The sequence below is a fragment of the Diabrotica virgifera genome, chromosome 8 (genome assembly GCF_917563875.1).
Source record: "Diabrotica virgifera virgifera chromosome 8, PGI_DIABVI_V3a".
NCBI classification, from domain to species: Eukaryota; Metazoa; Arthropoda; class Insecta; order Coleoptera; family Chrysomelidae; genus Diabrotica; species Diabrotica virgifera.
The window spans coordinates 87,530,803-87,547,559 of NC_065450.1; the positions used below are offsets into that span (position 1 = coordinate 87,530,803).

At 35.4% G+C, this 16,757-nt stretch overlaps 1 protein-coding gene across 5 annotated transcripts in view; it reads right to left on the reverse strand.

Moving 5' to 3' along the window:
• Positions 1–16,757, reverse strand: part of LOC126890780 (sodium-coupled monocarboxylate transporter 1) — a 315,978-nt gene that overhangs the window by 20,269 nt on the left and 278,952 nt on the right. For all 5 annotated transcript variants that reach the window (XM_050659968.1, XM_050659969.1, XM_050659972.1 and 2 more), the window contains exons 9-10: positions 16,256–16,474; positions 7,245–7,428 (exon numbers count right to left, since the gene is read on the reverse strand). In XM_050659968.1, the coding sequence (XP_050515925.1) occupies positions 7,245–7,428; positions 16,256–16,474 (403 nt within the window). The remainder of the gene's footprint in view (positions 1–7,244; positions 7,429–16,255; positions 16,475–16,757) is intronic.

Genomic DNA, 16,757 nt, shown 5'->3' on the forward strand with positions numbered 1-16,757 from the left:
CTTAAATCCTCCCAAACTTTTGTGTATGTTCCAATTCAATTTTATTATTGTGGTACCATTAGTTAAATTCAATATTTTTGTTTCTTAGTATTTTTCAGATAAGGCAGTTTTTATCGAGTTGCGACTTCTTTTTTAATATGTCCACGTAAAAATTTTATGGGGGTTTTGTTCCTTTAAACCCCCCAAATGTTGTATGTTCCAATTAAACTATTACTGAGGTACCATTAGTTAAACAGAGTGTTTTCAAAACTTTTTTGCCTCTTTGTATTTTTTCGATAAGGCACGTTTTATCGAGTCTGGCTTCTTTTTTAATATGGTTCAAAATATACCTAAAAATGTAAAGCATAAATAAGTTTGCATATTATTACCAAGTCTCCATAATCGTACTTAACCATATACAAATATGTGGTGGATTTGACAAATATTCACAATATTTCGATAAAAATTGACTTTTCGAAAAAGCAATAAGAGGCAAAAAAGTTTTTAAAACGTTGTTTAAATGGTAGGTACTACAATAATAATTAAATTGAAACGTGCACAAAAGCACATTGTTTTCGATACATTGGAAAAAATCACTAACTTCAAATGAGTGATAAAGGCACAGAGACTTAGATCACGAGGTCACATTGAAAGGATGCCAAAAACGAGGACTCCGAAAAGGGTACTAAACTACACTATAGCTTCAAGAAAGAGAAGAGGAAGACCGGAAAATAGATGGAAGCAAGAGGTCGAAAAAGATTTGGAAAGAATGGTGTTACAGGGTCAGAAAAGAAAAATGAATAAGAGGAAGGAATGGAGAAAAATCACATATCAAGCCAGAGAAGATCTCAGTACATAAAGAAACGTGAAAATGAAGAAAAAACAAACTTTTCAAGCCATGGGCCTCTAAGGCCCTTGGTGCTATTAATATATAACTTCAAAGGGCTGTAACTTTTCTTTTGTGCACATTTGTACTAAGGTAAGTTAGGTCCAATCAAACTATTTTTGGTCCCAGGATATGTGATTAAATTTATGACCTGTATTTTTGTTACACCCTGTATATATATAAAGGTTATATTTGGTTCTTGGGACATCAAAGTATATTTTTTAGACATTCCCTGGATATAGTCACTGATGTGACATACCTCCGATTTGTTTTTTCATGAGTTTTGTAAGAGAGACTAAAAACTTTTTTATGGTTACCTCCTGTTTTCATATATTTTTTGACATGTTTTGTAGTAAATTCAACTATCTATTTACTACAAGACATGTCAAAATTTACATGTGAAAGCAGGAGATGATCCTAAAAATGGTTTTTCGTCTCCTACAAAATTCATGAAAAATCAGATAGGAGAATTTGTACATTACAATTCTCTGATGTTTGGGAAAAAGGGCTTAAGTCAGAAATGCACATCGATAATGTTTTGATGATTTCTGGACCAGAAAAATCGGCTCTTTTTATTGGTACATACAGTTTACGTCTACAACAGTTTTTTGCTGGTCCAGAAATCATCAAAACATTAGCAATGTGCAATTCTGACTTACGCCCTTTTTGCCAAACATAAAAAAAGCAATCTGGTCATAACTGACCAATGAGCAATTTTAATTTAACCTAAATTACTAATGTTTCTTAAAATGAAGAGCTTACCCGATAGCGTCTCTTATCTAATCTAACAAGATCGTGCACTATTCTAACATACACAGCCACATCACGCACTATGCTCTGCTTTTCACTATCACCTATCACTCAAACTAGTTCAAAAGGCTTTGTCCTCTTCAATCTTCTAGTTTGCCCAGTAGTATCGAGGAGGATTTCCTCAATATTCTTGTACTTATTTAAGTTGTTTGTCGGGATTCCTGCTATCTTCTTGATGATTATATCCAGGTTCCATTCCTAGGTATTAATATTTGTTTATAAAGTAATAACTTATTATGCATGGACAATGTTGTTTCTTCCAATTAGCCAATACACTTTTTATATCTTTATTTTGGTTATATCTGGTTTTTTGTAGACCACTTTCAGCTGATTCTAAAAAAAATTAAAATGAACGGTAATTTTTCTATTCTTTACAATTAAAAATCAAAATATTTACAGGTAATACATGCATAAATGATTCGTTTCATAAAGAAAATTGAAAACGGATTTTATAATACTTACATAATTGTTTAAGAGATCCAGCCATAGCCAAAACTAGCATACTAAACAGTACAGTTGAGTACAGCAAAAAAAGCCACTAATTTCCATTTTTCACCCCCTTATCGATGCATTTTTTTCCAATCAAAATTTTTACTAAATTTTTAGGTTATCTTATGATGAAAATGAAATAATTGATGACTTGATGACCAATGACCACGCGACGCTACATAGATACTCGCGCGGCAAATTTGAAAATGAACGCAAATTGAATAGTAAATGGCCTCTCTTTAGGGCCGGTTGTTCGAACGCTAATCAACAATGATCATTATTAAATATTTAATTACTGTCACCAAAACTGTCAATGTCAACTTTGTTTGGGTTGCTGAAAACATAATTAATTACAATTATGAGATTTATTATTAATTATGTTAATAATTATTGTTATATTAATTGATTATAGTCTCAGAATTGTAATTAATTATGTTTTAACAATTGACATTGAGAGTAATTAATTATTTGATAATGATCATTGTTGATTAGCGTTCGAACAACCGGCCCTTAGAGTATGGAAAATTTTACCCCTCCAGGAGGACATTGTACTCTTTTCATAGAATATCTTGTGGTAACTTTCCAGCCATAATTTAATCAGATGTTCACGGAATAGAACTTTGATAGTAGAATTCCTGGAATGTTTTGTTGTTAGGGGAAACTTTTATTTTATTTATTCTTGAATATTTCCTGTTGTTAAACATTGTAACCAATAATTTACAAATAAGATTTTCATTACATTACATGAAATCAAAACATGTTTTGGATATTAAACTATATAGTTTTATAATTGTAATAATTTAATATACAATTTTGAATTAAGATTTAATCTTTCGATCTAATCGATTTAAACTACAGTAAAACTTGTGTTACCGGCCCCCTGCCAACACCGGCCACCTGTACTAACGGCCAGTTTAAAAATTCCCCACACTAATTACAGTAAAACCTGTCAGTAACGGCCGCTAAAAATGAAAAAGCTATTGGCCGATATAGAAAGGTGACCGGTATTGCCAGTTTTTGTAGTCTAGATATAATTGGTTTGGGGAATTTTTAAACTGGCCGTTAGTACAGGTGGCCAGTAACACAGGTTGTACTGTATATCTAGGCTACAAAAACTGGCAATAACGACCACTTTTCTATATCGGCCAATAGTTCTTTCATTTTAGTGGCCGTTAGTGACAGGTTTGACTGTATTTCATTAACGTAAAGTTAACGCTAGTTAATATTTTATTGAATTATTTTGCTATTTGATCTCGTATGGTATAATGTGTCCAATATAAGCGTTCATAAAACGTCCGTATTTCGTCCAGTATGGACGTCCAAAGTCGGACGTCCAAAGGACGTCCATATTTATTCCGTCCGAAGGACGTCCATATTTATTCCTTCCGAAGGACGTCCAACATGGGACGTCCGTTTATAGTCCATGGACGTTAGGACCAAAAATGGACCTATTTTGGACGTCCAAATGACGTCGTGTGCTATTAGGGAATTGTCCGTATTTCGTCCAGTATATATACGTCCATATTTGTTCCATCCGAAGGACGTCCAACGTCGGACGTCCATTTTTATTCCGTCCGAAGAATGTCCAACGTCGGACGTCCAAAGGACGTCCATATTTATTCCTTCCGAAGGACGTCCAACGTCGGACGTCCATATTTATTCCTTCCGAAGGACGTCCAACGTCGGACGTCCAAAGGACGTCCATTTTTATTCCGTCCGAAGGACGTCCAACGTCGGACGTCCAAAGGACGTCCATATTTATTCCTTCCGAAGGACGTCCAACGTCGGACGTCCATTTTTATTCCGTCCGAAGGACGTCCAACGTCGGACGTCCAAAGGACGTCCATATTTATTCCTTCCGAAGGACGTCCAACATGGGACGTCCAAAGGACGTCCATTTATAGTCCATGGACGTTAGGACCAAAAATGGACCTATTTTGGACGTCCATTGGACGTCGTGTGCTATTAGGGAAGGGAACAGCTCGACGAATCTTAACGTGTAAGGTATGTATCCATGGAATGGGGAAGGGATAGACGATTAATATATATTGTGAAAAAACAAACATGCGGTGCGTACCAAGGGCCGATATGCTGTATCACAGTAATATAAATATACAGTAATCCAAAAGAGTAGTAGTAAAGTGGCTAGGAGTACTCCACGCCAGATAATATATTGCACATCCGGAAGTCGTGACGTAAGTGGAGACCGGCAAGTTCGTAATGGTTCGGAATCATTCGTAATGTCCGATTAGTTTGAATTGTTCGCGGTTGTAAGCTATAAGTGTATTCTATATTTTATCTTTGACAGTTATTTTGACTGGAATCTCGACACTAAATTTTTTTCGAATACATTGAAGCTTAATGTTATTTTGCTAATTGAATAATTTCATCACAGAATGCATACAAATCCCATTTAACTTTAACAAGAATTAAAATTCAACTTCCGGTCTCCAGTTACGTCATCAATGCGCGAACTTGGACGTATTTGCGCTAAGGGAAAATACTATCTCTTTATTTATAGTATCATGCTCTACGCGACAGATTATAAATTTCCCCAGATCTACTGAATAACTGGGCATTTTGCGACATCTCGCAACAACGTTTTCCATTGGCTTCGGTCGGATGAGTACCTACGTAATCGACAGGGTACTCTTTTGTTCTGGGGTTAAGAAATTGTCCCTTAGACCGATGCCGCATTGCAGGAAGTTTGGTAGGATGGTGGATGGTAGATACCTGCCTGGCGACCATCCAGCTATTTATACCACGAATAACAGAACGACGGTAGCCGCATTGGCCGCCCACTACTATCTAACCATCCGGTGGGTCGCCAGGCGTCTATCCACCCAAATCAGTCGTGTTTGATATTCCATCCGGGTAGCCTGGCTATGGAGGAAAGAGTAATAAGTGCTGTTTATAAAAGAAGGGCAATTTAGGACCCAGCAGACTCACTATTTGACGAAACATGACTTAAAATATCTGTTTTATTTATTCTTTGCAGTTGCATTAAAAAAACTCCAATATTCAAGTCAGGTGAGTTTAAAAAACAATTTGTACCTTTAAGTCGATTTTTCTCTACTTTTTGAAAAGTGTAGTTAGTGAGTTTTACCTTTAATGGGACGATATGCTAACGATTCCTCAGCAGTCAGTTGGATACTGACTTCTGACTTCATTTCACTCATTCACTGCGTCCAGAATGCAGCGTCCCTCCACCATCCACCTTTAAAATCCACCCTCCAAGCGACCATCTAGCATCCTGCAGTGCGGCATCGGCTTTAAGGCGGAGGAATTAACACATGATCAACGGCATAAGAATGCAGAAGACAACGGGGATCCACTGCATTAAAGACTCTTTGAGTACCTCTTGTCATGGTACATAATATAAGAAATAGTAATAGCATTGTTTATATAGGGAGATAGTTGGTCAGCCCAATAGGTATAAATATGTTTGATTCAAATTGAGACAGTCACCAGATGTCCTCACAATTTCTGTCAGGGTCGCAACGTCAAAATGCATAGACACCAAGACAAAAATAAGCAGAGAAGAGCTTTAAAAATTGCTACTAGACAAGGCGAAAACGGCGGGTTCGTTGGAAAAATATTCCCATGAGATTTTTTTGCATAATCACATTCTTGAGACACCCCAGAATAAGGTTCAAGAAGTCGCCCACGCGAAAAGCGGTCCAAATTTTTTAAACATGTTTTTTTTAATAAATTGCAAAAATCAATATTTTTGGCCTGGGCAAATTTCTCTTCGGTTTTTTGGAACATTTTTGATCGTTTTCGAGTTATAAGCAATTTAAAATTTGAAAAACGCGAATGATCATCATGATCGCGAAACGTTATATCAAATACAGGGTGATTCAAAACGCAAGTACATTCTTTTCTCAGAAATTTGAAATAGAACACCCTGTATTTTATAGCACCATCGAAAAGTATCATTACCGTACTTTAATTTTTGTGTGATATTTTATTTTTGTTTGGTATACAATCATTGGTTATAACGTTGTAAATACCCTGTATAACATAACAAACCTTTATATTTTTGTGATGGGGAAGTTAAGAAGATTTCGAATATAAAATAAAATACCATTTAAAAAAAACAAAAGTTTGGTCTGCCACTATGTTATCGAGCACCCTATAACATTCTAACTAATTTTGTAATGTGAAGCTCAAAGTTGGCACAATTTTTGTTACTAACTTTTATTGCTATCTATTACTGTAGCGGATCTACTAAGCTTTATCACAATAATCAATCACCCTGATTTTGTATTTACCTGTACAGGTGTGCTGCGCAGTAATGAACGCAACCTGTACCAGCAGCCAGATGGCCGGTACGGTGTGCGAGGAAGCATAGGGAACAATATATGAAAGAAGCAGCTGTCTAAAAATACTTTCTCGAAAACGTCTCGTAGACCAAAACAGAAGAAGAAGAATGGAGATTCTAATTTTATTATTAATCATATTAAACAGAGTTGCCCTAAATTTCAAAAACAACAAATTTTTCTTGTTCCAATACTGTGCTTACTCTTTCTCTTTCCTTCCATTATAGACGTAGCATTGTATATGTGGTGGGAATAGTTTTCTTAGAAATAGGTAGGATCAGATGGGCTGAAAATGTGTCAAGAGTAAATGAAAATGACCCACCCAGACGAACCCTATCAGACGTACCAGTAGGAAATAGAAATAGAGATAGACTAAGACTGTGATAGAGGGAAGGTGTGGACGAGGACTTGAAAAAAGTCGACGCAGAAAACTAGCAACGGTTAACGATGAACAGAAACGGCTGGCGAAATAGACTGAGGAAGGACGAGGCTGTAGCACCACTGATGATGGTGTTACTGGTGATGATAGTCAGATCAAAGTTTATGTTTATTTATTATGAGCACCACCTAATTTTTAAATCTGTTAGTAACCCTTGTTAAAACATGTTTGTTTTATAAATGTCTCTAAATCAACTGCTACTTATGGATGTGAACATGGAATAATCCAATATTTTACATTATTGTCAAACATATTTTTATACATATATGTAATTGATTTGGTTGAATTATATTGACACTGATTATATTGACATACTTACTGCTAAAACTCCTCCCATGTGTTCAACGACGTACATAAAAGCTACAGCTACAACTCCCAATACTAAGATAACTCCTTTGACGAACAACGTGGCTGTTCTTTCCGATAGCGTCATACGCATACATCCTTTAATAAAATCTTCTAAAACTACTTGGGCAGTAGAGTTTAGCACCACAGATAACGAACTAAAAATAAAAAATAATAGTAAAGCAATGTCATTTTGAAATGTCCCTGCTTTTGGTCCAACACTGATGATATTTAGTAAGTAAGAAAGTAAAGTAGTAAAATTGTTTGTCTGTATGGTATGTTAAACAGTAAATGGTTAAGATCAATTAGTTACCACTATAAACATCCTGGATTAGCCGATAATAGTATAAAAGGCCCGGTTTCAGGTAAAAGTTAAATATGTTTTCTGGTAAAATTTGTCAATCTTCATTTCTTAATGTTGATTTAATTGCGTACAATCCAAACTCATTATAATTTCATTAATACAGATTAGGCTTATATTGACGAAACTGTACCGCTAAAAGGGTTTTTCGAATTCGATTGTAGTGCGCGACGGGGTTGCTATTTAATCACCTTTTAAGTGGTTTTCAGGTATTTATATAATAAGTTTATGGAACTGAAAACCAACCAGTATTAAAATACGATTTCTTGATAAAATTTGTTAGTCTTTATGTATCACGGGAAGTGTTAAGTAGTATTACTCATTTTATTCATTACGTTTTCTATCATTATGTGGCGTCCGTGGGATAGTAATAATGGGGCTTCTTCTAGTGTTCCGGTAAAGAAGAAACATTTATCTGTAGATGCAATGCAAATTGTAAAAACTATATACAGTACCTTACTTAAAAGAGGACTTGACACAACTTCCGCTACGAGTGAAATATGCGATTTGACGAAAATATCTCTGACCACAGTAAAAAGAAATACATCAAACCCCATAGAAACAAGAAAAAAACGTAAAGATTTCAGTTCCACCAAATTTATGGACGAAGCCGATAAGGACTTGATACGTCGAAAAGTCTATACCATGTACGAAGAGCAACGCATACCTACATTAAGAGCTCTGAAGCAACGGCTCAATGTTAATGAAACCCAAATAAGCTGTAGCCTCACCAGCTTATGGACAATTTTGAAAATAAGCTGTAGCCTCACCAGCTTATGGACAATTTTGAAAAGTATGGGTTTTCGATATCGTATAATTGACAAAAGACAAGTAATTATGGAATCTCATAGATTACAAAAATGGCGTTATGAGTATATAACTTCGATAAGAAAATTCCGTTCTGAAAATCGTCCGATAATTTACCTCGACGAGACATGGTTTGACACACATTCAACGCGACCTAAAGGATTTGCCGATCCGTCCGGTAAATGTAAGACAAAACCTCCGTCAAATAAAGGGAAAAGAATAACGATTTTACACGCTGGATCAGAAAATGGTTGGGTTCCAAATGCCCTGTGGCTTTCTGCAAAGAACATTAAAGACTCCTGCGTCGACTACCATGAAGATACAACGGCAGAACTTTTTGAAGAATGGTTCAAAAATAATCTTATGCCAAACATTCCTCAGAATAGCGTGATAGTAATGGACAATGCAAGCTATCACAGTCGCCAACTAAGTAAGGCTCCAAACTCGAATAACACTAAATTGGAAATTCAAAATTACATGGAGACTAATGATATGTATTTTGAAGAATGTTATACCAAACAAGAGCTTTTAGAAGTTTTAAAGGCATTTTCTATAAAAAAAAAAGTATATGTTTGTGATACATTGGCAGAGGAAATGGGACATACAGTGTTGCGGCTTCCACCCTATTATTGTATGTTTAATCCCATAGAACATATGTGGCACGAATAATTGAAGTCTAACGTGAGGTCACAAAATATTTCTCCAAGGTTAAGTAGTACTGTTGTAGAGTTAATAAGAAAATGTGTCAATGATATTCTTCCAAATAGTTGGAGAAATTCAGTCCGACACGTAATAGGTAAAGAAAATTCATATGTTCGTGTACATCATAATATAATTGGACCGATCATAATTAATTTAGATGACGATAGCGATAGCGAAACGGAACTATGTGTGGAGTGATACTTTCATCAAATCTACAAATGTTACTATTAAAAAAACGGTTCTTTTCAGAACCACAAATTATTATTAATGTTTGAATGTTTGTTTTTCTATAATCTTAGCAATTAAAATAGATTTAATTTATTTTAAAACTCATTTGAAAACATGAATTTCCTATTCGGGTATATAAGGCAAAGCAAAATATTTTACATCAATTTTTTTTTGGTTTTTGTAGTCGTAATTATTGTAATTGTCAAAAGACCAACTCTGTCTACCTCGGTTGCTTATCGCTCCGGGTGGGTCTTAACAATGGGCCAGGTCAGATAAATTTAATAATGTTTACGACCGCAGTAATTATATTTAACCATTTACTGTTGAACAAACATACAATGGCAGAGATGTAAAGCCGGCCACTCACGATACTGCGGTGTTGTTCGACAAAATCGTCGATGATATCAATTCTGCAGTACTGCAGTATAGAAACCAGTTTCTCTGTGATAAAATTGTAACGATTTTGTTGGATGCATGGACACACAATCAAAATTTTTGTCAATTAGTCGAATTCGACAAAATTGAACAGCGTCGCAGCATCAGAACACATATTGTCTTGTTTACCGTTGGGATTCGCACATAAGCGAGCACTAAAACTAAACAAGGCACAGAACACAATGTCTGGGCGCTGTTGAAGGCATAGTTTTCACTACTGTACTGCCAGGATTAGTTGTATAGGTCCAAGAGATCATATCGCTTCAATCTCTTCGTTTGTTGGTTGTTGAAAATATTGTACGCTAGGGTGATAGGATGCACGCGCAACCTATTTTGATATTGTTCAGAAATTTTTACACTACTCAGAGACTGTTAGTACCTGAGATCTCTATGTAAGGCATCATTCTGGATATACCAAGGGACATTAGCGACTGTACTTACAGTTTTAAATTGAAATATATTTTCATAATATTAGATTTGCTAATAGGTCTGGATCCCGCGTATGAAAAAAAAAAGTTGATTAATAGCAAGCTGAAAATTTGTTAATAGCTTAAGGGTGTCTAGTCGGATAAACTTTGATATACGAGAACACTACTGTAACAGGGGCAGTTTTAATTGTGGAACAGGTTAAAAATTTGGAACGGTCAGACCACGAAAACGGCACATTTATTTTGTCCGACAGAACAGACTTAATCTCTCCGAACAGAGATTAAACTCTCATGCAAAAATCAGACTGCTCTTTATCACCTGTCATAATTCCTGTCATTTGATATATTCTACATGTTCCACTCATTAAAACGCCCATTTGGTGATAAATAGCAGTCTGATTTTTGCATGAGAGTTTAATCTCTGTTCGGAGAGTTTAGGTCTGTTCTGTCGGACAAAATACATGTGCCGTTTTCGTGGTCTGACCGTTCCAAATTTTTAACCTGTTCCACAATTAAAACTTCCCTGTTCCAGTGTTCCCATATATCAAAGTTTGTCCGACTAGACACCCTTAAGCTATTAACAAATTTTCAGCTTGCTATTAATCAACATTTTTTTCATACGCGGGATTCACACCTATAACTGATTTCCAGAGCTGTGAACCATGTGATCAATGAGTTTTATTATTACTTTGTATATCAGCAGCTTGTTGTGGATCGATAGGTGTGAGTCTTTTCCCATCATCCAGTAAAGTTTTCTGTATAAAATTCCTAGTTGTAGTCTTTTCGTCTATATATGTTTGGTCCATTGTCCATGTGAATGGCTAGATACTTTAGGATATCCATCGAGGTTAACTTGCGGACTTCTTAAAGTGAATGTAATTTTGTGTAGATTTTGAGGGGTTTACTGTAATTTTCCAGTTGAAACCATTCACTAGATTTGTTTAGATAGAGTTGCAGTGCCTCTGATGCTATTACTGAATCACTATTGGGACCGTGCAAGTTCGGCAAAGCGACCTCTATTTCTACGCTCTGTACTTTTATTCGCACTTTTAATTATATTGGCCAATTATATTAGTCCTGGTTGCTGGATAATTGTCAAGGCCATAGTCCAAAAAAATAATAAGAAGAAAAAATAAGATGCAGGTTATGTTATGCAAACGTAAACAATTGTATGTAGTAAATAAAATTAGTTATTAAAATGTACAAAATACAATTAATTAAATTTACCTTTATATAATAATTGCATATCATATCAATATTGTGGAGCAATATATAATTTGTCTGCTTCAATGACAGAAGGTATGAAATATACGTCAATTTGACAATTTCAATTGACAATATGAATTATTTAAGATAGTTGCAATATTTCTCCGCGACTCGCGCACGGTCGTTTCTCGTTTCCCTTCCAAGTACTTGCACACCGCGAATAAGAGTTTAGGAAAGCAGTATCACTTGCAAATGTTGCAAGCGTTAGGTTATTGCTTGTTGGTAAGTCAGTAATTACGTAATATGTAAACTTGTTCTATTGTAGCATGTTTGTTACGAAATCTGAATTGATGGTCAGCTATAAGTCACTTTATTTCAATATTGGCTTGATTTTTCTCAACAAGGTTTTTCCAAAACCTTAGAAATGATGAGTGGGAGCAGACTAATCGATCGGTATGAGTTGATAACTTTTGTATCTTTACCGGGTTTTTGAATGAGTATAATCTGTGAAAGTTTCTATTGCAAAGGGAAGACATGCATACTTAACATTAAAGATCATAGTTATTATTTTGTAGTTCTTGAAGGATCCATTAGTTCTTGAAGGATCTTACCCGTCATGAGGTCGTATCCTGGCGCCTTATTAGGTTGTATCTGGTTCTTTATTATCTGTTTTACGTTTTTAATGTTGAACTGATATCTTATCTTATCTTATCTGGTCGAGATTGGTAGTTCCATTTGGTATGAAGCGCCAAGAAAACAAAATTAAATGGTTTTTCGTATTCTAGGGGAACTACTCTGGTAAATGTACTAAATACTGTCGAAAGATGTTTTGCGAATCTCTCGAATTTCTGTGTGTCTGTTCGTGCCCATTGCATTCACATAGTTTGTGTCTTTGAACGGCGTCAGATTTTCGAAACAAGTTTGGATTCCCCTAGGTTTTCTTCTTTTAACAGATTTTTAAGTCCTTTGATAATTCTCTTTAAATTTTCTTTGTCAATAAGTATGTGTGTGTTTTTCCACTTTCTCAAGTTTTCTTTTCTCTTCAATCAAGTTTTTGCACTCAGATGATAATTTATGCTTTCATTCCATATTGTTTGTTCAGAAGTAGCATTCCATCCCGTCTTTTGTATAGAAGTAGTAGATGTAATGCGTTACCAATTTGTATTTTTGTTTTAAGTGGCAAGTTCGTTGACATTTGTTTTGTTTGTGCACTTCGGAATATGTTCCAATTTGTTTGATTATTGGTTAAGACTGACGCTTTATTTCTGAGTATGCCTTTGCGGTTAAAGTCAATAAGAATTGGAGAATGGCCTAATGAAAGATCCCAACATGATTATATTGCTAAGTAGGTGAGAGAGATACCTTTAGTCACACACAAATCTAAGACATCTGGTGTTTTATTTGGATCTGTAGGTCAATAAGTTGGTTCGTCTGTAGATATAATTTGTAGGTTGTTACCGGTTATTGACTTCAAAAGTTGTCCACCCCTTTTTGTAATGAGCCTAGAGACCCACTGGGGATGTTTGCAGTTAACGTCTCCTCCTGCTATAAATTATTGTCCCAAGAGAACTAAAATAGATATTAAAGTTGTTTTCGTTGATGGATTGGCCAGAACAATAGACCGCAGATATGGTAACGTTGCTTAACCAGTCTTCAATGAAAATACTAGTTGATTGTAAGAACTTTTCACTGAACTTATTTAAAGATGAAGTTAGTTTTCAATCCTAATAGCAAAATTAATAATATTGAAAATATTAAAAATATTACTAAAAGATTTTTAAATTGAAAACTTATTGGTACATTTCCTGGTGACACCTCCAAGGCTTCTACAATTTGCAAGCCAAATGGATGCTGCAGTGAAGACAAAGGGAAGGAATTCTACACTATGCAATTCACATCCCCCGTCTGCAGCTCGGAAAAGTTCCAACGGAAAATGCACCTGGTTACTCTACGGAGTAATACGACTATAAAATAAAAATGTATACCATTTTTATTTAGTTGCAATGCGAAGGCAAAACAATCTTACTTTTCAATCAGAATACGGAGCGCAGTCCAGTCCTCTGAATCGCGATTTTCGGCTCTTATTGGAGCCTCATCGGAAAGAACGTAGGCACTGTTCTCCATACAATAATTGACTAGCGTCGAGAGTTTCTCCCACCCATTGCAACCGAAGTGAAGGTATTAGGTGACTAGCGTCATCTGGCAATTGAAAGATGAAGTTAGTTTTCAATCCTAATAGCAAAATTAATAATATTGAAAATATTAAAAATATTACTTAAAGATTTTTAAATTGAAAATTTATTGGTATATTTCCCTGGTGACACCTCCAAGGCTTCTACAATTTGCAAGCCAAATGGATGCTGCAGTGAAGACAAAGGGAAGGAATTCTACACTATACAATTCACATCCCCGTCTGAAGCTCGGTAAAGTTCCAACGGAAAATGCACCTGGTTACTCTACGGCAGGGGTGGGCAAATACTTTTAAGCGCGGGCCAAAATGATATTTTCAAAATGTCCTCCGGGCCGGAGGACTACACCCAATATGTACGCTAATCATTTTAGTATCATTTTAAATCATTTGGAGAAAGACATTTGACTATTAATAATAATAAAATGTCTTTCTATTGTGTACATGCGAACAATTTGTTCCCAGTAAAATTAAGAAATTTTTAATATGGTCCATTATATTAAGCCATAACAAGGATCCAGATAAAAAATGAACTTTAGAAATTCGATCAAGAATAGAGTAATCAAGAGCAGCCTTTTTGAAGATTAGGAAATTTTTGAGTAACAAAAGATTCAGTCTGCAAATCTGATATCGGATGGTAAAATGTTATGTCAAGTCAACCATCATAGACGAAATTCAAAGGAGGCAATTGATCTGGTATTGTCACGTACGACGTCAATGGACGACGACAGGCTGCCAAAACAAATTTTAAAATGGACGCCAAGGAAAAGAAGGAAAAAAGAAACGCCCAAACAATCCTGGCTAGGAAAGGAACCTTCACCCTGACGAATGCAACGACTGACAAAGCTGAAAACGGGTAACCGGAAGGCGGAGAACACTATAAAAATCCGTTATAATAATAAAAATGTTATGTTCATTCTAGTCTTCTTTATTGGATTGTTAATGCTGACTTAATAAAAAAGCTGCAAGCTTTTGAGATGTGGCTTTTTAGGGGAATTTTGTAAATACCATGGACCGATCATATTACGAACGAAATGGTGTTGCACAGAATGGAAAAGGAACAGAGAACTTTTGACCATCATTAAAAGGAGAAAGACAGCAAGGAGAAAGGGCACATACTTAGAAATGATAACGCAAGTAAGTTGTTGCAGCAGATGATTATGAAGGGTAAAATCGAAGAAAAAGGGGTCCTGGTAGACGACAAATACCCTGACCGAAAAATATTCGCAACTGGACCGGGTTCAACACACAGACCCTTTTAAGAAAAGCAGAAGATAGATATTCATTATTTATACGAACACTAATACTGTTGATTTCAGCAAAATCGCATAAAAGAGATTAAGAGCGTAGGCACATAATTTCGGACCAATGCTTTTTAAATGCATTCATTTTTTTCGAATCCTAAGAAAACTAATAAATATTTTTGAAAAATTACAATATTACTGAGGGCCCAAAGTCCCTTAGAATAAACAAAAAGTTTCTTTGAATGATATATTTGAAATTAAAAGTCATACTAAATTTTCTCTTTTTTTTACCTCTGTGATAAACATTATAGAAGTTTTCAGGGACTTTCGGCCCTCAGTAATAATGTAATATTTCATTCTGCATTTAAATTTTTCAAAAATACTTATTAGTTTTCTCAGGATTCGAAAAAAATGAATGCACTTAAAAAGCATTGCGCCTACGCTCTTAAGAAAATTGCTTGCGGGATTTCTCAATGGGCCGGATAAAGTAAGCAAACGGGCCGGATCCGGCCCGCGGGCCGGCTTTTGCCCACCCCTGCTCTACGGAGTAATACGACTATAAAATAAAAATGTATACCATTTTTATTCAGTTGCAATGCGAAGGCAAAACAATCTTACTTTTCAATCAGAATACGGAGCGCAGTCCAGTCCTCTGAATCGCGATTTTAGGCTCTTATTGGAGCCTCATCGCAAAGAACGTAGGCACTGTTCTCCATACCCTAATTGACTAGCGTCGAGAGTTTCTCCCACCCATTGCAAACGAAGTGAAGGTATTAGGTGACTAGCGTCATCTGGCAATTGAAAGATGAAGTTAGTTTTCAATCCTAATAGCAAAATTAATAATACTGAAAATATTAAAAATATTACTAAAAGATTTTTAAATTGAAAACTTTCCGATGAGGCTCCAATAAGAGCCGAAAATCGCGATTCAGAGGACTGGACTGCGCTCCGTATTCTGATTGAAAAGTAAGATTGTTTTGCCTTCGCATTGCAACTGAATAAAAATGGTATACATTTTTATTTTTTGAACTTATTTAATTCATGATGTTTTATAGTAGATTTGAAAATCATAGCTGTGTCACCGTGTGCTTTGTCATTTTGATGTTTTGTGTAGTGAACAATGTATTTTGAAATCTTAATATATTTTTTCTCTGTAAAATGAGCTCATGATACGAGCATAACATCAATTATCTTCTGTTTGGGAAAAGTTTTATTTCTTGGATATGCTGCATTAAGCCATTTGAGTTCCAGACGGCTATTCCAAGTGTGTGTTGCATTTAGGAAATCATAGTGGTAAAAAGATCATCGTGTCCATTATCTCCATTAGTTTTGCCATCATGACATCACAAATTATAATATTGTGTTGCTGAAAAGATATATACCTACCTAAGAGCTGCTCCAAAAACTCCAGCAATAAATAACCCTGGAACTCCTTTTAAGTGTCCTACAGTCTCCATAACAAATAAAGGAAGAATTTGATCATCAGCCTTGATTCTACCCATTGACAATGGATCACAGTAATAATAGGTAGAAAAAACTAATATTCCTGCATACAGACACATCCATACGAAGCCAGAAACACCGATAGTAAACAACAGAACTGATCTGAAACAAAGTCAAATCAATAAATAATAGTTTTTAACTTAGGTAGGTACATAAAGTTTAAAATTGGCATATACGAATATTTCCAGTCGTCAGAAATTTGATCTCCAAAAATTATACAAACAAGCTGAATTTTGCTGAGAATGTCAATTTTAAAACCACAATAAAGATTCAAAAAGTTTGCCACTCCTACCCCGTACTTCCCCCCTAAAACCGCCTTGCGAGGAGGGGGGAAATATCGATTTACCAAGAATCTGTACATCGTAGAAAAATATGTTATTTTTGT